The sequence below is a fragment of the Sus scrofa genome, chromosome 12 (assembly GCF_054392235.1).
Source record: "Sus scrofa isolate SSC_HxYL_T2T_F1_AM1 chromosome 12, Sscrofa_HxYL_maternal_Yorkshire_Landrace_v2.0, whole genome shotgun sequence".
Classification (NCBI taxonomy): domain Eukaryota; kingdom Metazoa; phylum Chordata; class Mammalia; order Artiodactyla; family Suidae; genus Sus; species Sus scrofa.
In genome coordinates, this window is record NC_139394.1 from 52,074,952 (window position 1) to 52,097,770 (window position 22,819).

The 22,819-nt window shown below is 53.6% G+C and overlaps 1 protein-coding gene and 1 non-coding gene across 6 annotated transcripts in view; both read right to left on the reverse strand.

Annotated features, from left to right (window-relative positions):
• The window catches only part of PITPNA (phosphatidylinositol transfer protein alpha), a 45,686-nt gene extending 23,437 nt beyond the window's left edge, over positions 1–22,249 (reverse strand). For 3 of the 5 annotated variants that reach the window (XM_084985738.1, XM_084985737.1, XM_084985739.1), the window contains exons 1-4: positions 22,016–22,249; positions 16,830–16,860; positions 11,852–11,997; positions 6,769–6,864 (exon numbers count right to left, since the gene is read on the reverse strand). In XM_084985738.1, coding sequence (XP_084841864.1) covers positions 6,769–6,864; positions 11,852–11,997; positions 16,830–16,860; positions 22,016–22,035 — 293 coding nt within the window. In that variant the 5' untranslated portion in view covers positions 22,036–22,249. Of the gene's footprint in view, positions 1–65; positions 1,850–6,768; positions 6,865–11,851; positions 11,998–16,829; positions 16,861–22,015 lie in introns of those variants that run through there. The other 2 variants (XM_084985740.1, XM_005657014.4) reach the window with 2 other exon arrangements.
• LOC146398304 (U6 spliceosomal RNA) lies at positions 2,917–3,022 on the reverse strand. Its single transcript, XR_014822177.1, has one exon. It is a non-coding gene; the product is annotated as a U6 spliceosomal RNA (small nuclear RNA).
• Positions 22,250–22,819: the final 570 nt, after the last annotated feature.

Below are 22,819 nucleotides of genomic sequence, written 5' to 3' on the forward strand. Positions count from 1 at the left end.
CACGTGTCTCTCTTCTTCCTTACAAATTATCCACAACACCCCCCGCCCCCCACGAAAATACTTACTGTAATAACTGCTCCAAGGCAAGGACATGGAAAGAAGAGAGAAAACGATTAATGAAGATGAATAAATACTTACCCCCTCACCCCCAGGGACCTCGGAAGCAAAGAATGCTCCCCTCCCTGGGGCTTCGTCCACAGTCACCCGCCAAGCCCCAGGGACGGCGTCTGGTACCTCGAAGGCACCAGCCCTCAAGCTGCACTCACGCGAAAGTCCCCAAAGACCAAATATGGAATTTAATTAAAGTGATGCCACTAACAGCTCCTCCAGACTCTTCCCAGCTGGGCGAGGACAGGGACCAGGTCTGATGGTGACTGAGACCCGCCACTCTGCCATCAGAGCGTCACCGGGTGCCCCCTGCCTCACCCCCGCTCCTGGGGGCACAGAACAGGGCGCTGTAGGCCAGGCACTGTCTCGCTGCCCTCTGCCTCCTTCCTCTCATTGTAACCAAACCTCTCACCCCCCACCCTCCCGCTCATTGTAATGAGACCCCCTCGGAAAGCACTGCTCAATTATTTATCAGAGAAAATGACGGCAGCTCTCATGTCACTGGGGAAGCAGCTCTCCTCGTAACCACAGCTCAGATCGTTCTGTACCCTCTGAATTTAGGAGTCACCTCCATTCTGGGTGGATGCCACACTGCCACGTTTGGACAGTATATGAGAGTAAGTCAAATTCCATAACCTCAAAACTGAAGTTACCGTTACCTCTGAGGCTGAAATGAAGAAAAGGTGAAATATAAGGGATAAGATCCACCCTGCATAAAAACAACCTGGGGAGTTCCTGTCCTGGCTCAGAGGAAACAAATCTGACCAGTATCCAGGAGGACGCAGCTTTGATCTCCAGCCTCACTCAGTGGGTTAAGGATCCGGTGTTGTCGTGAGCTGTGGTGTAGGTCGCAGATGCGGCTCGGATCTGGCGTTGCTGTGGCTGTGGTGTAGGCCGGCAGCTGTAGCTCTGATTGGACCCCTAGCTTGGGAACCTCCCTATGTCGTGGGTGTGGACCTAAAAAGCCAAAAACAAAAAACAAAAAAAAAACCCCACAACAACCTGGGACACTATCAGTAAATCACCTTGGGTCCAGTGAAAAATGCTTGGAAGAAAGCACCAGACCGAGATTATAACTAAGAGGCCTACTGAAATAACCGCCCTGCTAACAGTCTGAAGAAAACTGTGTTCACAAAGGAAGAGAGGATGTGTGTGTACCCCCCAAGGTCGAGTCCAAAGAGGCCGGTCTGGCAGCAACTCCCCAGCACAGCCCTAGGAGCCGGAGCCCGGGCTGCGTGCCTGGCACATCCCCAGCCCCACCCTGAGGGTGTCAGGCTGGCTGGTTTGGGGACTGACACTAGCCACCCGATTCGGAGTCCACGCTCTCCAAGCAACCTTCTCCCACTTTGGCCTCTGCGGGTCAGAACCCGCCCGTCAGCAGACACCAGGGTCTGGTCACGGAGCCAGTGGATGTCTTTCACTACAGGCGGGCCCTCTGATTGTAATTCGCTATAGGCGGGCCCTCTGATTGTAATTCGCTATAGGCGGGCCTTCTGATTGTAATTCGCTATAGGCGGGCCCTCTGATTGTAATTCGCTATAGGCGGGCCCTCTGATTGTAATTCGCTATAGGCGGGCCCTCTGATTGTAATTCGCTATAGGCGGGCCCTCTGATTGTAATTCTCTCTCCGGCGTAGAAGAGTCCACAAGGGAAGAACGCCCTACTCAGCAAACAGGAAGAGCTGGTTTCTTCAGTAAACCGTATTTCAATATAAGTTAATATATTGGCATTTGGGTTTGGTACGTTAGTCTTTCTGAGACCCCGGGCAACAGATCCACTCAGTTCTGACAAATGAGGTTCCTGAACTGACGAGGGTGACGACCCTCCCTGGCCTTTAATGCCACCTTGGGTGACCCAGCTCTCCTCCGCCAGCCTCCCTGCCCCTCCGAACACCCCTGTATGCACAGCATTTCCGTCTCTTCAAACTGCAACCCTACATATACCAGATTCCCGCTGCAGGTGGAAAACAGGGCTCTTTAAAGAGGCCATTAAGGGACTTTTTCATTTTTATTTACTTATTTTTAGGGCCATATCTGCGGCACATGGAGGTTCCCAGGCGAGGGGTCAAATTGGAGCTGCAACTGCCCGCCTACACCACAGCCACAGCAACGCGGGATCCAAGGTGCATACTGCAGCTCACAGCAACACTGGATCCTTAGCCCTCTGAGGGAGGCCCGCCTATAGCGAATTACAATCAGGGATTGAACCCGTCTCCTCACGGTTACTAGTCGGGTTTGTTACCACTGAGCCACAATGGGAACTCCTCTTTTTATTTTATTTTATTATTATTATTTTTTGTCTTTTTGCCTTTTCTAGGGCCGCTCACACGGCATGTGGAGGTTCCCAGGCTAGGGGTCTAATCAGAGCTGTAGCCGCTGGCCTACGTCAGAGCCACAGCCACACAGGATCCGAGCCTCGTCTGCAACCTACACCACAGCTCACAGCAATGCCGGAACCTTAACCCACTGAGCGAGGCCAGGGATCGAACCCAAAACCTCATGGTTCCTAGTCGGATTTGTTAACCACTGCGCCATGACGGGAACTCCCCTGTTTTTATTTTTAATTAAATAATTTTTTTGGGCTGTGCCCACAGCATATATAAGTTCCCAAGCCAACAATCAAATGAACCCACGCCGCTGCAGGGACCTGAGCCACTGCAGTGACACCAGATCCTCAACCTGCTGAAGAAGGTACTTTTTTAAAACTATGGTTTAAGTGAGACTGTATGACTGTATTCAGCCCACGGTTACGATTAGAGGGAGGCAGGAGGAGAAACATTTATTTCCTTCTTCCTACTTTTTTTTTTTTTTTTTAATGGGACGCTTCATGAATTTGTGTGTCATCCTTGCACAGGGGCCCTGCTAATCTCTCTGTATCATTCCCACTTAATGCTCTGTGCTGCCAAAGCAAGCATCTCTTCTTCCCTTTGTTCACAGACTGGGTCCCATCATACCCTCTTCGTGTCCCAACTCATGAGCATCAGGGGAATTGAAAGAGAAATGAGGCGAGAGGACAGAAAGAGCTGCTCACGAGTAGGAGGTTTCAAATCTCAAATCTCGCCTCATTCCCCTGAGAATAGGGCAGAGCCTTCAGATGGCGTGCGGAATGCCACGCCACACTCCCCTCCCGTCTCGCCTCCACCTTCCGTCTACTCAGGCCAGACCCAGGGGTCTGCACTAATAATTCTTCCCTACCAGTCCCCAGAGGGCACTGGACACAGCCTTCCTTGTTTCTATGTTTTGCTTTACAAGAGCAACAACGAACTGAACAGATCTAAGATCCATTCTGGATGACTGATGGTGGGTTCTGCCTGTGAGGTTAGCGCCTAAGGAAGCCAAACCTTCCCTCCCCAGCTTCCTGTCTCTCCTCTTTGCGGAGCATTTACCAATTACGTTTTTCTTCTTTTGGCCAAGGATCAGAAGCAGATGCGAATGAACATCTGGTGTCTAGAGAAATGCCCCTGTCAGCAGGAGCACACCTTCCCCAGAATCACACGGAGGACGGCAGCATCTCTTAGCGGGCACAAGCTGTGTACCCAGAATCCTGCCCCAGGCATGCAGTAGCCCACGCTATCCATTTGCCTCCTTGATGCCAAGTTGGCCACGGTTCGTATGACGCATGCTCAAGGGAACTCTCTTAGACATCAAGAAAATTCACCTTTGGCCCTAGACCAGACACACCCGGCCACCGTGCACACTGTCTCTTAAGAAAGTGTGTGCATGCTTCTTTTCCAAGAATTAAACAGCTTCCTGCTCGAGGCTTAGGGAAGAGTGATGTTTGTATTTCAGCTACAGCAATAAAACGCTAAGCATTACACATCCCAGGTCACGCCCATGACTGTGCATTTCCTGATACGAGGTTCTCGAACCCGTGGAGGGCTACTGAGGACTGAAGAGAGCAACGTGCTCCCTGTGCTCCAGGCTTTAGTCATTTCCAAAGTCTACAGGGTAAAGACCATGTGGGTGGAACATCCTATCAGATCCAATCTCGGGAGTGCCAGACCCCGGCGAATAAGGCACGTTTGACAGATCACAGGAGTTCCCGGCATGGTGCAGCAGAAACGAGTCTGACTAAGAACCATGAGGCTGCGGGTTCGATCCTTGGCCTCCCTCAGTGGGTTAAGGATCTGGTGTTGCCGTGAGTTGTCGTGTAGGTCACAGACACGGATCGGATCTGCCGTTGCTGTGGCTCTGGTGTAGGCCAGCCCACAGCTGTAGCTCCAACTGGACCCCTGGGAACCTCCATAGGCTATGGCTGTGACCCTAAAAAAAAAGACAAAGAAAACCCCAAAAACACAGTACACGGAAGCAGCGGCTGGCAGGAGGACCCTACAGCCAGACTGTCTGTGCCAACAAATGTAGACAGGCTGGGGAAAGGCCACTCAACTCACAGTCAAGTCATCCAAGGGACCTCTAGGGACCCCCTACTCTCCCCGAGGGTATGGATATGGATCAGTAAGAACCTGGGCCCTCCAGCAGGTCGCTTCTAAATGGCCCTCAAGACCTAGGAATCCTGGAAAGCTAAGAGTCTAAACGACTCAAAAGGAATCCCAGAATGTCTAGATTAGAAAGTTCTCTATGGAGGTTCAAATCTTTCCTTGCCAGAAACTCCAGCTAGAAGACCAGTGAAGATTAAGGGAATCATTCCAATCCTACTTCCACCTTCAACTACAGAATGTGCTGGTTGAGCGGAAGCCATGGATTCAGGGCTCTTAGCAGTGACCTCCCTCCTGCACCCCGCCCCCCCAAATCCGGCACATGTACTGCGGGGAAGAGCTGTTTATAAATTCTTTCTCATGAAAATTTTGGCTTATTCCTGGAGTGGCTCAATGGTAAAGAACCCAACCCTAGCATCCCTGAGGACGTAAGTTTGATCCCTGGCCTCATTCAGTGGATTAAGGATCTGATATTGTCATGAGCTGTGGTGTAGGTGGCAGCAGCTCAGGCGGCTGCAGAGGCATGGGTTCAATCCCCAGCCCAGAGCAATGGGTTAAAGGATCCAGAGATGCTATAGCTGTGGCTTGGATTCAGTCCCTGGCCCTGGAACTTCCATATGCTGCAGGTGTGAAATATACACATTTCAGCTCTCTTCAGAGTTCCCTGGTGACCTAGTGATTAAAGACTTGGTGTTGTCACTGCTATAGCTTGGGTCTGATCCCTGGCCTTTGAACTTCTGCATGCCAAGGACAAAGCCAGGGGGGAAAAAAAATTCGGTATCCCCCCCCCCCCCAACACTTTTGGCTGCCACACAGCATGTGGAGCTCCCCGGCCAGGGATCAGATCCAAGCCGCAGTCACAGCCTAAGCCGCAGCTGCTTTTCCCCAACATCAGGGTTTTCTTTGCCGTCTTCTTGGTGTGTAGGCCTGGCCCTGCCCCAGGGCAGGAAGGTCGTCCTACAGGTCCTTTCCTGTGACAGCCGCTCTCAAGAGCCCCTGGGCCTCGCTGCTGCTTTTCAAGCCAAACAAGAATACCTCACATTAAAACTGGAAATTTCAGTATCTAACAATAAAGGAACGGCTTAAAAAGATTCCAGCACATTCCTACAATGAAATACTATGCAGCCACTACAAATTAAAAAAAAACAGGAGACTACACAGTTGACAGAGAAAAGGTTCTCTTCTCCATTTACTCAGTAAAAACAAGCAATTTTGTGTGTGTGTGTCTTTTTAGGGCCCCATCCGCAGCACATGGAGGTTCCCAGGCTAGGGGTCTACACCACAGCCACAGCAACGCCAGATCCAAGCCACGTCTGCAACCTACACCACAGCTCACGGCAATGCCGGATCCTTAACCCACTAAACAAGGCCAGGGGTCGAACCCGCAACCTCATGGTTCCTAGTCAGATTCATCTCTATTGTGCCACAATGGGAACTCCCAGGATCTACTCTTTTTGGGAGGGGGGGTTGTCTTTTAGGGCCACAGTCGTGGCATAAGGAGGTCCCAGGCTAGGGGTCTATGCCACAGCAACTCAGGATCCGAATTGCGTCTGTGACCTACACCAGAGCTCATGGCAATGCCGGATCCCCAACCCACTGAGCGAGGCCAGGGATCAAACCCACAACCTCATGGTTCCTAGTTGGATTCTTTTCCGCTGAGCCATGGTGGGAACTCCTTTTTTTTTTTTTTTTGGTTAAGGATCCAGCATTGTCACTGCTGTGGCATGGGTTTGATCCCTGGTTTGGGAACTTCCGCATGCCACAAGAACAGTACCCCCCAAAAAGCAATTTAATAATCAGTATCATTTGACCCAAAATTTGCATAGAAAATGTGTCTGGAGATTTTTTTTTTTTTTGCTCTTTCTTTGTGCCGCATCTGCGGCATCTGGAGGTTCCTAGGCTAGGGGTCGAATCGGAGCTGTAGCCACCGGCCTACGCCAGAGCCACAGCAACGTGGGATCCGAGCCACGTCTGCAACCTACACCACAGCTCACGGCAACGCCGGATCGTTAACCCACTGAGCAGGGGCAGGGACCGAATCCGCAACCTTATGGTTCCTAGTCGGATTCGTTAACCACTGCGCCACGACGGGAACTCCTGGAGATTTTATATACTGGAAAGTGCAGGTGGGACACAAACCCCAATTCCCCGCCACCCCTGGGCCTACCCGACCACACCCCCCATCCACGTAGGGGCCCAAACTCCAGGTCAGGCCGGGTCTACACTCACCGGTTCTGCAATAAGGGTAGGCATTCCATGCTTTTTCATGGATATTCAGGGCTCCCTCCGGGGCCAGCATTCGAACAAACGTGGGCACTTTGCTGTGGTGTCGAGAGAAACAGAGGCGAGAGTTAGAGGACAGTGGGCTTGCACGGCCCACCCTCCAGGTTGCAGCTCTGGCTTCACGGGGTGCGGGGGTTGGGGGGCTGACCCGCAAGTTCCCTTGAGAGTGACAGGTTACTCGTGTACGAGAAGCCACCTGTCAGAGCCCGACATCCCAGCTCAGCTCAGGGCTAACATCCACCTGCAACCAGTGAGGCCCCGGGGGCTACCTGCCGTGGCTTTGCAGCCCTCTGCTATCATCCTGCGCTTTCCCAGAGCTCACTGGGCCCCCGCAGGGTACCACACGTTGCAAGGATGAGATGCCTCAAGAGCGGCCAGAGGGACTGGCTGACTAACTTGGAATAATGCATCCCAGCTGATCTGATCTGCTAAGGTCAGTTCTGGGTGGCCAGCAGGGCCTCAGGGCCATCTGCCTCCCAGGACAAAATATTTTCTTCAATTCTTCTTATCTCAGGTTATGGAACAGCAGGTACAATAAGAGCACACTTTGCTTCTTTTTTTAAAAAAAGGTGGAGTTCCCATTGTGGAGCAGTGGAAATGAATCCAACTAGTATCCATGAGGATGCAGGTTTGATCCCTGGCCTCGCTCAGTGGGTTAAGGATCTAGTGTTGCCGTGAGCTGTGGGGTAGGTCGCAGACCAGGCTCAGACCCCGAGCTGCTGTGGCTGTGGCGTAAGCCGGCAGCTGTAGCTCCCATTAGACCCCTAGCCTGGGAACCCCCATATGCTGCGGGTGTGTGGCCCTAAAAACCCAAAAAAACAAAAAATAAAAACATAAAAATAAAAAAGGTGGAGTTCTCTGGTGGCACAGTAGGTTAAGGATCTGGTGTTGTCACTGCGGCAGCCTGGGTTGCCGTGGCGTGGTGTAGGTTTGATCCCTGGCTGGAGAACTTTCACATGCCATGGGCAAAGGCAAAAATTTTTTAAAAATATTGGCACAGGAGTTCCCGCTGTGGCGCAGAGGAAACGAATCCGACTAGGAACCATGAGGTTCCAGATTCGATCCCTGGCCGCGCTCAGTGGGTTAAGGATCTGGCGTTGGTGTGAGCTGTGGTGTAGGTTGCAGACGCAGCTTAGATCTGGCATTGCTGTGGCTCTGGTGTAGGCTGGTGGCTACAGCTCAGACTGGACCCCTAGCCTGGGAACCTCCATGTGCCACAGGTGCAGCCGTAAAAGGACAAAAAAAAAAAAAAATACATTGGCACAATATTGTAAATCACCTATGCTTTAATACAAAAAACAAACAAAAGTAAATTAAAAGGTATGTATAGCCTCTTCCTTAGCTTTCATTTACTTTTTTTATTTTTAAAAATTTTTTTGCTTTTTTAGGGCCCCACTTGCGGTTTACGGAAATTTCCAAGCTAGGGGTCAAATTGGAGCTGCAGCTGCTGGCCTATGTCTCAGCCACAGCAACTCGGGATCCCAGCCTCATCTGCGACCTACACCGCAGCTCACTGCAATGCAGGATCCTTAGCCCACTGAGAGAGGCTAGGGAGCGAAGCCACATCCCATGGATAGTAGTAGGGTTCTTAACCCACTGAGCCACAACAGCAAGTCTCCTCTCTTAGCTTTTAACTAGTAATCTCTGTAGTCTTTAGCAGGCTCCAACAATCGCATCAGCTGTAGAGCCTGAGGCCTAAGAAAAAAGAGCTACACCCCGTTCGCCTCCTCCGCCCGCCCCCAGCTAACTCCCAGCACCCAGAGCAGCCGGCTGAGATCCAGGCACTCACAGCCACACTCATTCAGGTAAGTACTTCCACGTGCCAGGCACAGGGATACAGAGAGAAGTGGCACAGACGTGGATCCTACCCTCCCCTTCCGGTGAGGAGTGAACTAACCAGGCAGAGGCCAGCCCTGCCCAGTGAGCCACGACGGCAGAGCAGGGAGCTCAGGCGCAGAGAGAGCCCTGTGAGAGAATGGCCACGGGGAGGCTCCCCAGGGAGAGGACGGGGTACAGGAACACACGGAGTAGCCAGTGGGTAGGACTGAGCGAGACCAAGGGACAGGAGTGGGGTGGGGAAAGCTGGGGGAAGGAGAGGGAAGTTTGGAGTGGCTGGGGTGAAGGACAAGGCTGGGAACCATCAGAGGCTGGGTCATAAGGGGCCCTGCAGCTACATCAAAGAGGACGGACCTTATCCCAGGGCAAAGGGCCGTCTACGGCTCCCTGGCTGGGGAGCACCAGAGCTGGAGGAACTCTGGGAGCCGTGGAGAAGCGGAAAGAGCACGGAGGCCGGTCAGGAGCTGCTGTAACAGTCCAGACAAAAGAGGACGGAAGGAAATGGAAACACTGGAGGTAACCAAGCGGATGGATTCAGAAGGACTTGATGTGATACGACAAGGAAGAGGGTGGTGGTGAGACCATGGTTTTTTGGTTTTTAGGGTTTTGTGTTTTTGGCTTTTTAGGGCCGCACCTGTGGGCATATGGAGTTCCCAGGGTAGAGGCTGAATTGGAGCTGCTGCTGGCGGCCTACACCATAGCCAGAGCAATGCCAGATTCGAGCTGCATCTGCGACCTACACCACAGCTCACAGCAACACTGGATCCGTAACCCACTGAGAGCCCAGGGACTGAACCTGCATCCTCATGGATACTAGTCGAGAGCATAACCCACTGAGCCGCAACAGGAACTCTGAAACCATGGTTTCTGATTGGGACAATAAGAACTAATAGCTCTGGGACTAACTGGTAACAGGAAGGCCTCTGTCCTCAAGAGAGGTGGTCATGGCACTTAGTAACATTGACTCTGTTTTCTTTTTCTCTTTTTGCAGCTGCATGTTTTGGGGTTAAGAGTAGTGACAGCAGGAGTTCCCGCCGTGGCACAGTGGAAATGAATCCGACCAGGAACCATGCGGTTGCAGGTTTAATCCCTGGCCTCGATCAGTGGGTTAAGGATCTGGTGTTGCCGTGAGCTGTGGTGTAGGTCGCAGACAAAGCTCGGATCTGGTGTTGCTGTGGTGTAGGCCAAAAGCTGTAGCTCCAATGTGACCCCTAGCCTGGGAACCTCCATATGCCGTGGGTGCAGCCCTAAAATGCAAAAAGCAAAAAAAAAAAAAAAAAAGAAAAAGTAGTGACAGCAGTTCAAAAGTTCACACCCTCTCCATAAGGAAGAAGATGAGGCAGGTCCCTCCTTCCATGTGCACAGACCTCTTCTCTGCCCCTCGGGTTGAACCAAGTCTTTTTCACTATTTTAAAATACGCTTTGGCTGCAGCACACAGTGGCTTGATGTAGGGTCTCAGTTCCCAGACCAGTGAAAGCACCAAATCCTCACCACCCTAGGGAACTCACCGACAAAGTGGGTCTTGAAGAGCCAACTGGCTCCTGCTACCAAACTCACTATCTCTTTTCAAAGACCTCTTTAAAAAATACAAATGTGGAGTTCCCATTGTGATGCAGCAGAAACAAACCTGACTAGTATCCATGAGAATTCAGGTTTGATCCCTGGCCTCGCTCAATGGGTTAAGGATCCAGTGTTGCCGTGAGCTGTGGAGTAGGTCGCAGACGCGGCTCAGATCTGGCCTTGCTGTGGCTGTGGTGTGGGCTGGCAGCTAACCTCCGATTCGACCCCTAGCCTGGGAACCTCCATATGCCATCAGTGTGGCCATAAAAAGCAACAAACAAACAAACAACAAATGCACTGTGGGGTAGGTGTATCTTGAGCCTTATTCTAATCAGCAGTTAATGGCCCAGTAAGGACTGGTTGGCCGTCAACTCAGAGGAGGACGGAGAGGAGGCATGGAGGGAGAAGAGCACAATGGCAAAGAAATGGGATCACAGAGAGATTTTTTTCCCCACCTCATGGCTCCAGCTCTCACAAAATCCTGGGCCCCTCTGGGAGCAGCAGACTACACTAAATCAGCGATTTTTACCATATGAAAATGACATTGGTTTGCTCAGTTTGATGAGAGATTAAATTCAGGTTTAAGGTGCACAGCAATGCGAATGCACTTTATGGTAAAAATGGTGAATTCTGTGTTATGCACATTTATCACAATTTGGAAAATACTGGGGGAGTTCCCACTGTGGCTCAGCAGGTTAAGAACCTGACTAGGATCTATGAGAATGCGGGTACGAACCCTGGCACCGCTCAGTGGGTTAAGGATCTGGCGTTGCTGTGGTGTAGGTCGCAGACGTGGCTCGGGTCCCTCGTTGCTATGGCTGTGGTGTAGGCTGGCGGCTACGACTCCGATTAGACCCCTCGCCTGGGAACCTCCGTGTGCCGTGGGAGCAGCCCTAGAAAGGGCAAAGAGACAAAAAAAAAAAAAAACCAAGAAAAAAAGGATCCAGACTTGCCGTGAGCTGTGGTGTAGGTCGAAGATGCGGCTCGGATCCTGCGTTGCTGTGGCTGTGGTGTAGGCCGGCAGCTGTAGCTCTGATTCGACCCCCAGCCTGGGAGCTTCCATACTGCCAAGGGCAGAGCCCTAAAAAGACAAAAAAAAAAAAAAAAAAAAGATTCAGGCAGAAGGTGTTTCACTGGAGCCCGCTCTGTAAAGTCTGAAGTGACTATAAATACGCCTCAAGAGAAGACTTTCCCAGCAGCCCCTCTCTCCACAGACACTCTGTGAACTTCAAAGGAGTGAGGCCAAAGGTGCTGCCAGTGAAAGACAACCATGACGATAAGAGGTCCCACCTCTGTCAGATGATAAAGGAAACAAACACCCATTCACAGACAGAGTGCACGAGTGCGCACACACACACACACACACACACTCTTCTACACTCACAGGCAAGGGAAAGGCCCACAAGGAGCTAAACACTATCACTTCTGGGGACTAGGAGCCTGGTGGGGCAAGCACTACTTTGATTTTCAAATAAAAGTAACAACAAAACCCTTGAAGTGAGCCAAGTATCATCACTTCCAGAGGTGAAGCAATGGGAGCAACCAGCTAATAAGCCAGAAACACCCCCAATTCTCCCCCCCCCCCACTTCGGTACCAGGCCACCGTGGCTCTGCCCGGAGGCACCTACCTCTGTAAGTGGTAGATCTTGTGTGTGTACTGTCCTTTCTCACCGTCCTTCTCGTAGGGCTCGTTCACCAGGACCTCCACGCCTTCGCCACCGCCCGTTTCATTTTTGCTGGCCTCGGCCACAGAATACAGCTGCCCTACTTGATACTGAAGGAACAGAAAGACGGGAGTTACTGCCGGTACAGAATCTTCTCGATGGCTGCACACAGTCCAGGGGCCAGGAACTGTCCACTTAGATTGCTCTGGGATCCCCTGATCCGGGAGCTCGCCCCAGCTTCACACGGGGCCCCAGAGCCACTCCATGGCCTCTCTTTAGCCATCAGATGGCTTTAATTTGATCCTCCCATTTTCACCTCCTCCATCAAGGCTGAAGGAGGCAGGTGAGTACACTTCATCTCATGTCATGATCCAGAAGACAGATTCCAGATTCCGAGGCAGCTTCTGCCCTGGAGCTGCCTTTGGTACCAGATCCCCGAACAAGATCTAGGTTGGCTCCTAGAAGTCTCTTTATCCCATTCATTTAGACAGATGCTAAGACATGACTTCTTATAAAGAAAGTCACCCAGTGTTTTGTGAAATCCACCACCTCTGCTGTAAAACTGGCCTTTTCTCCAGTTTCTGGGACCCTCCTCACCCTGCCAGGGGCTCCAGACAGTCTTACAGGTACCCAAACCTCTGGCTACTTTCTTGACTCTTCACACGGCTGAAGCAAGCGCCCTGCTGCCCGTATTAGATAGCACAGATTCCTGCCCCACGGTGCTGGCTGGCTGCACCCTCTGTGTTGGCACTTACTAGACGGTCAAAGCCTAGTTTTCCTTTATTTGGGTCACATGCCACCCTATCAAGTCACCAGTCAAGATCACTGGCCTCCTCTGCCCCCTCAGGACAACTTGGTGTTAGGGCCAATGACCTGGGCAGTGCCCAGGCCTGGCCCTTCTGCCCCCTTCTCTCTGAGGGACGCTGTCCAGAGAAAAAAAAATGAGGGGAAGAGAGAATAGACAGCAGCAGTTAAAGTTACGCCTTTCTATTTTTTTTTTTTTTTGCTTTCTCTAGGGCCACACTGGTGGCACATGGAGGTTCCCAGGCTAGGGGTCTAATTGGAGCTGTAGCCACCAGCCTACGCCAGAGCCACAGCAACGCAGGATCTGAGCTGTGTCTGCGACCTACACCACAGCTCACAGCAACGCTGGATCCTTAACCCACTGAGCGAGGCCAGGGATGGAACCTACAACCCCATGGCTCCTAGTCGGATTCGTTTCTGCTGCACCACGATGGGAACTTCAGAAAGTTACGTCTATGCTAAAGACGTCTTCTCTACCGCGGCCAATGCCACGAGGCACGACAGAGTATGAGCGAGAGAGAAAAAGGTGTTTGATTACGGTTAGAGGGGAGGGGTGCGGATAAAAGCTTTCCTCACCCTCCACACCCTCCCCAAACTCCTGGTACTCCCAGGAGTGAAAAGCAAAGGTTTTTCTCCCTTTGAGATTAAGACAGAGAAGTGGCATCTCGCGGCAGCTGCCACTGAAACCACCGCCACAAGGAGCCAGGCGGCTCCCACGCTTCCCCTCAAACTCTACAGCAGGGACCTCTCCGGGCAAAGCACGGAAGGTTGAGCAGCGCCCCAGAACAATTCACTGTTCACCACGAAGCAGAAAGGACTCTAACTTCCAGAGCAAACATGCTGCAGGACGCTAAGGAAAGGCCCCCTGGCACTCGGTCGAGGCTCAGTTAATTCTGTCAAGGGGAACACCTGGGTGAGCGCCAGTGACCTTGACCTGGCTAATCCAGAGCATCAGGGCTGCCTCAATGCTCCCAGGAAGCCCAAGCTGTCCCTGTGCCTTTTCAAGCCCACCCCCTAACACAGGCAGACACGGAAATCCCTATCAGTGGGTCAGGGTTTGGCTGCGCTAGGGGTGCCTAAGAAGCAGCAGCAACTCCGTTTGAGAGAAGAGTCATGAGAACATCTAACCACTGACTCAGCAACCCGAAAGGGCAGGCAGGGAAAGGGCCTGGTGGAGGGCACGGGCTGCTGGCTGCCCTGCAGCGTGGGGAGGGCCCCGGGCACAGACTAATCCCCTTCATTTGGTTCCTCTTCAGCTGCAGGAATCAGAGGGCAGGCTCTAAGAGGATCAGTGTGCTGGGCTGGCATCTTCCCCTTTAATCTCTCTTGATATTCTGATCCTTTAATCCCAATGAGACATGTGAAGGCAGTTTTGTTAATCCGAAGGGGTAAGTAAGACTAGCCTCCATGAGCTACAAGTGAGGGATACTTTTCAGGCCAGAGGGTTCCCTTGGCACAGTGGCTCCACACCCCGGGCAAGTAGAGAGCAGCCAGGCTCAGATGGGGTGCTGAGGGTCGGGGGTCAGAACATTAAATCGGATAAAGAGCCCTGAGGAGACCAGGATTCCAGCCTCCTCAGGCCTAGAACAGTGCTCTCTGCCCTAGAGATCTGTTCCCTTGTTCCAAGAACTAAGACAGCTCAGGAACACAGAGACTCCGCTGCTTTGGCAATCTGGGAGTTGGGGCCCAGGAGATGTAAGGGGGGGGGGCCTAAAACGTGTCGTGAAAAACTGGGCAGCTCTCGGTTGGTCCCACCCCCATGGCCGTGCCAGGCCAGGTACCACAAGGGCCTGGTGGCGTGCATTTCTGGAAACGGGAAGTAAAACTGCCTGCCCACAGTAAGGGGAAAGAGTGGGCCAAACTCAGCCAGGTGGACACACCACGTCAAAAAGCCAGGGCTCCCTTGCTCCCTTGTGTCCAGAAACCCGGCACAGTGGGGGTCAAGCCAAAGGGTGGGGCTGGCCACAAGCTAATTTAACCCCCAAATGTGGATTCAAGCCATCAGGATGGTAATAAAGACAGGGCCTCTTTCTCCCTTCTCTTCCCGCTCCAAACGGTACATCTCTGAGGGCCTCAAATCGTGGCCTCCAGCTGGGAAGTGAATCCAGCAGCCACGTGACACGGGGCTGTTCCCCTGGGAACTGAGAGTCAGGATGGGCTATTGGATAAAGACTCTGAGAAGGTAGGTCCTCACTTCTGTTTTTCGTTGGCTTTCCCATTCAAGACTTTCTGATCTCCTGGATCTATGGTTCAAGCCATCGAAAGGGCAGTTCCTGCTTCAACGCTACCCAGGCCAAGCCCAGGGGCCCCCGCACCCTGTGCAACCTCAGGCTCTGAAACCTGCTTTCTCACCAGCGGTTTCTGGCTGCCCACCACCGGTTACAGATGACTCCTAACGAGTGCCTTCTTCCCGGGCTTCTGCTTTCAGGCTCGGGTCACCCATTCTACCACTTCCTCAAGGCTCCAAAAACAAACCATCACAAACTGAAAACCGCCCAGTGCGGACGCTCTCCAGGTGAGTTCCTCTTTCCTGCCGCCGCTGCTGGCCCCACTATAAGCAATCAGTGTTCTGGGCCCGCCAGCCTTACTGCTGAGCAGCCGAGATGCCCCCGCACGGGGCTGGCCCTCCTGGATCTGCCACGCTGCTCAGACAGCCCCACCTGTCATCCCATCAAGAAACTCCCTGTAAAAGACATCCATTTTACCCCCAAAATGCCACTTTGAGGTGGTCCTGAGTTCCCGGGAGGCACTTTCCTCCCTGGCATGTGGTATCTTCCTGTACGGCAGAGAGGGATACATCAGACCCCCAAGGGCAAGAGGCAGGCTGGGCCTTGGTGCTTGGCCTCCTGGTTTGGAAAATCATTACTTGCTAGTTTTCCTAAGGAGAGCAGGGACCCCCCTCTCCCCAGAGGTGGGTTAGCAGCCCCCGCTCCCCAAGCCAATGGCTGTCAGCCCAGGCATGTGGCTCCCTGGCCCCCAAGGACACCCCAGGGACCGCAGCATCAAGCCAGCACCCTCTTCCCCAGCTCCCCCCACCTCATTTCTCTCATCCTCCTTTCCCAGAACTCCCTCAGCATGTTCAGCACCCCCGCCCCACCCCACCCTGCCCCGCCCCACGTGCCAGGTCTCCACAGTTCGTAAAGGCACACAGCCCGCCATGGGACACAATCCGCCAGGGGCTGTGTCCGCCCACCCCTTCGGGGGCCAAGGGGCTTGGATATTTGTCTCATCTCAAGTGTGCTGCGGGCTCTGCTGGCCTGATTTCACTGTTCAAAGGTCCATTTCATATTTGGAACAGAGAGGCAGTTATCACAGGAGCTTCATGCTGACACTGCAGCCAAGGGAGCACCGGAGGGCCCTCTCCGACCAACTTCACCCAAACGCGCGCCTAACTGGAAGCTGGGGAGCCTGTGGATGCAAAGGGTGCAAAGAACAGGGCTGTGCCGGGAGAGTGAGGAAAGTTCAGAGAATGGGCGGGACACTGGGTGCTCTGTGACAGTTCTCTGCTGTCCCAGAGACCAACTCTGAGTCAGCATGGCCCATGAACCTTCTTGTGGCAAATCCTGCCAGGTCCTCATACGCAGGCACTCAGGCCCAAGAGCCATAAAAGGACCGAGGGCAAGCCAAGCCCAAATGCCCGTCCCTGGTTCCCCGCCCTCTGCAGAAGGAGCGTTCCTGGCCTCAGTCTTCCCAGCAGCCACCTAGAGCGCAGCTAGGGAGGAACCCAGGGACATCCGGCCCTGCCGGTTTGTTGCACAACAAACCAGAGCGAGCCAGGCCCACTTCCCTGCGAGTCACGGAGGCCCCAGAAACACACGTCCTTGATTCCCCTCGGGAACAGGCCTGCAAGTGAGCGGAGTTCCAGCAGGGAAGAGGGGCTGACGGGGCGTCTATTCAAAGTCATCTCCTCAGCCAAGAGCCAGAGGCAGGCCGCGCACAGGCAGCCAGGCACGCAGGGGCCTTCCTTCACCGGAAAGTCATGCCTGGAAAATTCACCTGGAGGACTGCGTGTCTCTGTGCTGGAACGAACAGGAAAACCACACGAGGATACGGGTGCAGGCTACCTGGAGCCCAGTGGAACTGAGGGTCACAAGCGATTATGTCCAACTATGGATAAAAAGGAAGAAAAAGGACTTACCTCTTCTACTGACACAGGTAGGATGACTCGACTACGAGAGAGGGAAACAGAGTATCAACTTCAGGCTCTGAAACCTGCTCTTTTTTTTTTTTTGGCCAAAAAGATCTTTTTTTGTTTGTTTGTTTGTTTGTTTGTTTGGTTTGGTTTTGTCTTTTTGCCTTTTCTAGGGCTGCTCCCATGGCATATGGAGGTTCCCAGGCTAGGGGTCCAATCGGAGCCGTAGCCACCAGCCTACACCACAGTCACAGCAACGCGGGATCCGAGCTGCGTCTGCAACCTACACCACAGCTCAGGGCAACGCTGGATCCTTAATCCACTGAGCAAGGCCAGGGATCGAACCCACAACCTCATGGTTCCTAGTCGGATTCGTTAACCACTGCACCACAACAGGAACTCCCAAAAAGATCTGTCATATATTTTATTTTTAATTAAAAAAATTTTTTTTTAATTATTAGTTCCCCAATACAATTTTTTTCCCTACGGTATAGCATAGTGACCCAGTTACACGTACATGTATACATTCTTTTTTCTCGCATTATCATGCTCCATCCTAAGTGCCAGATATGGTTCCCAGTGCTACCCAGCAGGATCTCATTGCTCATCCATTCCAAAAGCAATAGTCTGCATCTATAAACCCTAAGCTCCCAATCCATCCCACTCCCTCCCCCTCTCCCTTGGTAACCACAGAAATGCAAAGCAAAACTACCGTGAGACACCACTGCGCACCAGTCACTTCCCAGGCCTCAGGTGTACATCTGGAGCTGTCTTCTCCCTCTCCTCCGCTAATACCTTCCCCAACAAAACCTGCCACCGCGTCCAGTAAAACCCTGCAAACTGCAGCTAAAATGAGGATCCAGGACCAAAGAAGTTGGCCCTGGGAATTTCCATTGCTGAGAATCCAACCTCCCAACAACAGCCCTCAAGGTGAAAGGCTAGGAAGAGGCCAAGCTCCTGGGAGAATTAATCTCCCTAAGTGCACACTCCAACCAGCTCTGGGGCTGGACATTACAACATAAACTACTACCACAAGGCCACCAAGAGAGGACAGCTAACTTGTGTCCTGACCTTGGAAGTCGTCCAAAGGCATCCTAATTCTTCATTTCAATGCCCACCAATTGCTGGAGGTACCACCAATCAATCACCTGATGGAGAAGCCTTGTCAGCAAAGTCCCACCCTGATCAGAACTCCACACACAGGGGTACAAGGGCCGGCAGACCTCCACCGGGTGGCTTGCATTGGTAACACAGGGCACTGGCCAACCCAAGCCCCAGTCCAAAGCCGTGAGGTCAGAGAACTGAGACCAAAACGCCTGGTTGTATTCCTACAAATCAAGCCAGCTCCCAAGCCTAGAGTCTCAGTTCCCAGACCCTAGCTGGACCCCCCCCTGCCCCGCCCAGAGCCTCCTGCATCTTGCCTGCTTGCTGAAGCGGGGCTGCTACACCCTCCCTCCGAGGCAGTGCTTCTGCCAATGGGATCCCTGCTCCAGGCTGGTAAATAGCCCGCTCACTGTTTTCCAGTCCCACAAAGGTCCCCAGCTAGCAAGAAGCACCCAGAAGGGTCTGAGGAAAACAGCACACTTCCAGGCAAGGCACCAAGTAGAAAAGCAGCAGGAAAAACAACCTGGGTTCTAAGTCATTACTGCCTAACTCTCCTCCTCGAGGATGAGTCAAATAATGTAGATGCTGTGGGTTACTGGCTGCCGCCACTCATGCTCTCCTCCCACCAGAGAAAGCCGACAGTGCAGAAAGATGCTTCCGACTTGGAGGCCACACTTGCTGCACCCTCAGAAGAAACTTCCTAGAAAACAATAAGCCTTTCATCTTCAAGAACTGCAGTAAAAATCACATCCAAGAATTTGCAGAACTCCGATCAACGAGAATCCTGTTAGAGGAAGCGTCAGAAAGATCAACAGGGACAAACCTTCAGACACTGGGTGGACACCAAGCCTCCCCTGAAAAGAGCTCGGCACCCGCCAGCTCCTGATGGGAGGCTCTGAGGCTGCTCCGTTACAGCGGCGCCCCGGCGCTCAGCAGCGAGAGGGGGCAAGGACAGGGCCGCAGAGGCCGTGTGGGGCTGGGACTGGAGCGGCTCACTTCAGCGTGACCTTCACACGCGCTCTCCCCGGAGCTGCAGCGCTGCAGCCACAGCCAAAAGGCTCCGACGCCCCCCTCCCGGTGGCCCAGGGACGCACGGGCCGGGCAAGAAGGAAATGCAGGTGCCAGGCAGGCCCCGCATCTCGGGCCCTTGCACCTTTCCCTGGCAGGCTTCGAGGGGAGGAGATCAAAGACTGGGAAGGGGGGACTTCTCTCCACAGCTCACTCAGATCTCTTCGGAAGGTCCCCTCTCTGCCCTGCCTGGCCTTCCTGACAAAAACTACAGGTTTCAGAGTGGCCGTGGTTAACGAATCTGACTAGCATCTATGAGCACGGGAGTTCGATCCCTGGCCTCGCTCAGTGGGTTAAGGATCTGGCGTTGCTGTGAGCTGTGGGCTAGGTCTTAGACACGGCTTGGATCCCACATGGCTGTGGCTGTGGTTGTGGCCCAGGCCGGCCGCTACAGCTCCGATTCAACCCCTAGCCTGGGAACCACCATATGCCACGGGTTTGGCCCTAAAAAGACAAAACAAACAAACAAACGACAGGTTTCTACCAACTCTACGATGTGACTGGGAACAGAAGGAACCTGGAGACTGGTGAAAGCCTGTCAGCCAGAGAGTCAAGATTAAAATCCAAAGTGCACCACGCGGAGTTCCTGCTGTGGCACAGTGGGTTAGGAAGACTGCAGCAGCTTGGGTGGCTACAGAGGCACGGGTTCGATGCCCGGCCCAGCACAGTGGGTTAAAGGATCTGGCGTTGCCATAGCTGCAGCATAGGTAGCAGCCCTGGCTCGGATTCAAGCCCTGGCCAGGGAACTTCCATTAAAAAAAAAAGTGCACCATGCTTTCCTCTCCGGGCTTCCCAAGAGGGGGGAAAGATTCCTCTTTCTTCACCACACAAAGCTCTGAGGATGTCAAGAAACAGAGGAGGGAGGTGCTGTCATGGCTCAGCGGAAACGAATCTGACTAGCATCCATGAGGACGAAGGTTCGATCCCTGGCCTCGCTGAGTGGGTTAAAGATCTGGCGTTGCCGTGAGCTGTGGTGAAGGCCACAGATGCAGCTCAGATCTGACGTGGCTGTGGCTGTGGTGTAGGCCAGCAGCTACAGCTCTGATTTGACCCCTAGCCTGAGTACCTCCATAGGCCGCAGGGGTGGCCCTAAAAACAAAACAAAACAAAACGGAAAAAACACAGAGGTGGAGGGGCTTTGAAATAATGCTGTTCAGCTGAGGTGTCAGGCTGAGATGACACCTGGGTCTCTGTTCCCTTTGCTATCCAAAGCTCCACACCATGTCCCAAATGCCCTATGCAACCTCCAAGGAGCAGAGCCAGATGCGAGGGGGCAAAGTCCCCTCCCTGACAAAATGGAAACAGCTCTCCACGCACCTGCTCGCTGCTGAGTGAGCTCCACCAGCTGCTCTCACCCGGACATCTCCCACTTCCGCGCTTCCCGGGCTTCTGGCCCGAGGCTGCTCACTTGCCCTCCCCTCCAGGGAGGCACAGTTTCACAGAAAGTTCTAAAAGTACACATCCAGAAGTTCCCATCGTGGCTCAGTGGTTAACGAATCCCACTAGGAACCACGAGGTTGCGGGTTTGATCCCTGGCCTTGCTCAGTGGGTTAAGGATTCGGCATTGCCGTGAGCTGTGGTGTAGGTCGCAGACGCGGCTCGGATCCCGTGTTGCTGTGGCTGTGGCGTAGGCCGGCGGCTACAGCTCTGATTCGACCCCTAGCCTGGGAACCTCCATATGCTGCGGGTGCAGCCCAAGAAAATACAAAAAAGACACACACAAAAAAATACGTAAACAAATAAATAAAAGTACACATCCAATCCCTCGCTCTACCTCCCCACCCCACCCTGCCAATCTCTCCTCTTTGAAGAAAAAAGTCCTTAGATGACTACTTGGAACCAGGAGCTTCAGGAATGGGTCACCTCGTATTTGATTTAGCCACACAAACATCCCCACCTGTCACCCAGTGCGCTGGATTTCAGGAGCGAGCTCATCTCCCTGAAACTCTGACCAGAAGTCACTCGCTAACCCCCCCGCCTCTGCATCACTCCTCAGAAACTCCTTCACTCTCACTGTCTTTCCTCAGTCAATGGCTTTATGAAAATAATTCCTCAAAACAGTTTCCCCATCTCTTTGCACCAAGACTGAGAATCCCCCAGGGCCATGTTGGCCCTGTCCCCTATCCCTGGCCATTATGTCCGGGACTCCTCACCCAAGCGTCTCCAAGTTCCAAGCAAACATCCTAAGCTCCCCTCCCCCCCTGCGCCGCCAACTCCAAATACTTCCGCCTCTGTGCCCACCACCTGGGCATCATGTCAGGCAACCAGTCCCCTCTGCTAACTCCTTAGACTCTTCCCCTGTCACTCAGCCCCAGTCGTCTTCCTGTGTCTACTGATCACCACCCTCCTAATGCCCAAGGCAGCCACTCCTCATACCCCAGGTTACCCTCAACACTCTTTCCCCATCATCTCAACTCCATTCTGGAAGCTGTCTTTTCTGATCTCCCAGTGCCCCTTGGTATTGTTCAGCCCCAAACCCTTTCCCACCACTGGCCGGCACCCTGGCCCTGCCTGCCCTTGTCCGCCTTTCCTCATAGGCTCAGACAACTCCTCCCTCTCTCTGGGTACACTCTGCCACTCCTGCAGCTCTGGCTGCCTCTTGCCTCTCTCAGCCTTCACTCTAGGACCACCCCACATCTTACCCCGTGCTCCCGCTCCCCTCAGCAGCCCCCCATGTCCTGTCCGGCTCTCCCTGTCCCCTTGACCTCATCTCAGGCCTGTCCGGCCCTCATTGTCCCCGCGGCCTCTCCTCAAGCCTATTTGGCCTTCACGGCCCCTTGGACCCCACCTCAGGTGCTGTCTGTCCTTCTCTATCCCCGTCGGGCCCACCTCGGGCCCTGTCCGGCCCTCGCTGTCCCCCTCGCCCCTTGCTGTGCCGCCCAACAAGCCTATCCAGGGCTTTCCATTCCGTCGGGCCCCGTCCGGCCGCTGCATCCCTTCTGCTAGACTATCAGCCTCCCTGGTCGTCATCCTCGGCTCTCCCTCCCTCCTCGCTCCCGCACCGCCGGCTGGACACTCACTACTCCTTGAGCAGCACCATGTCGCTTCGCGGCTCGGCAGCTGCCCGCTGCCCGCCCAGCCTCCTGCCCGCTTCCCGGCGGCCGCTCTCCCCGTGGCCCGGCTCGGCTGCCTGTGCGCCTTCGTTGTGGTCTGCTCTGTCGCCGCCGCTCTCGCTGCGGTAGCCGCTCCGGCTCCTGCCGCCCTGGCCTCGCCACCTCCCGCGCCACTGCCGACGCCGCCCGGAGCTCCGGTTCCGCAGCGCCGCGCGGGGGCGGGGCGTCTCTGCGGCAACCAGAGCGTCACACGCAGCGCTGCGCGCTGACCTCAGGGCGGAGGCGGAGCCTTCCCGGCCCGCCCCCTCCCGTCCTTAAATGGGCCTGGGCCTGAGCATCCGCGTCCGGGGTGGACCCCAGGCATGCGCAAGACCCTGGCGGTAGGCGGAGCCGAGGGGAGAGGGCCCGCAGGGTCCTAGAGGTGACTGCAGCAGGATGGGATGCCCCTGTAGGGATGGGCCTCCAGGGTGGTGTGGTTTGAAATCTAGGAAAAGGCTGTGTCAAAAAATATTAATAATTGGGAGGGATAAATTAGGAGTTTGGGATTAACATATACACACTACTGTGTACAAAACAGATAACTAATAAAGACTTACTGAATAGCGCTGTACTCAGTATTTTGCAATAACCTATGAGAAAGGAATCTGAAAAAGAGCGTGTATATGTATATATATTTCACTTTGCTGTACACCTGAAACTAACACAACACTGTAAATTTGCAGCATAGGTCGCAGATGAAGCTCAGATCTGGCGTTGCTGTGGCGTAGGCCT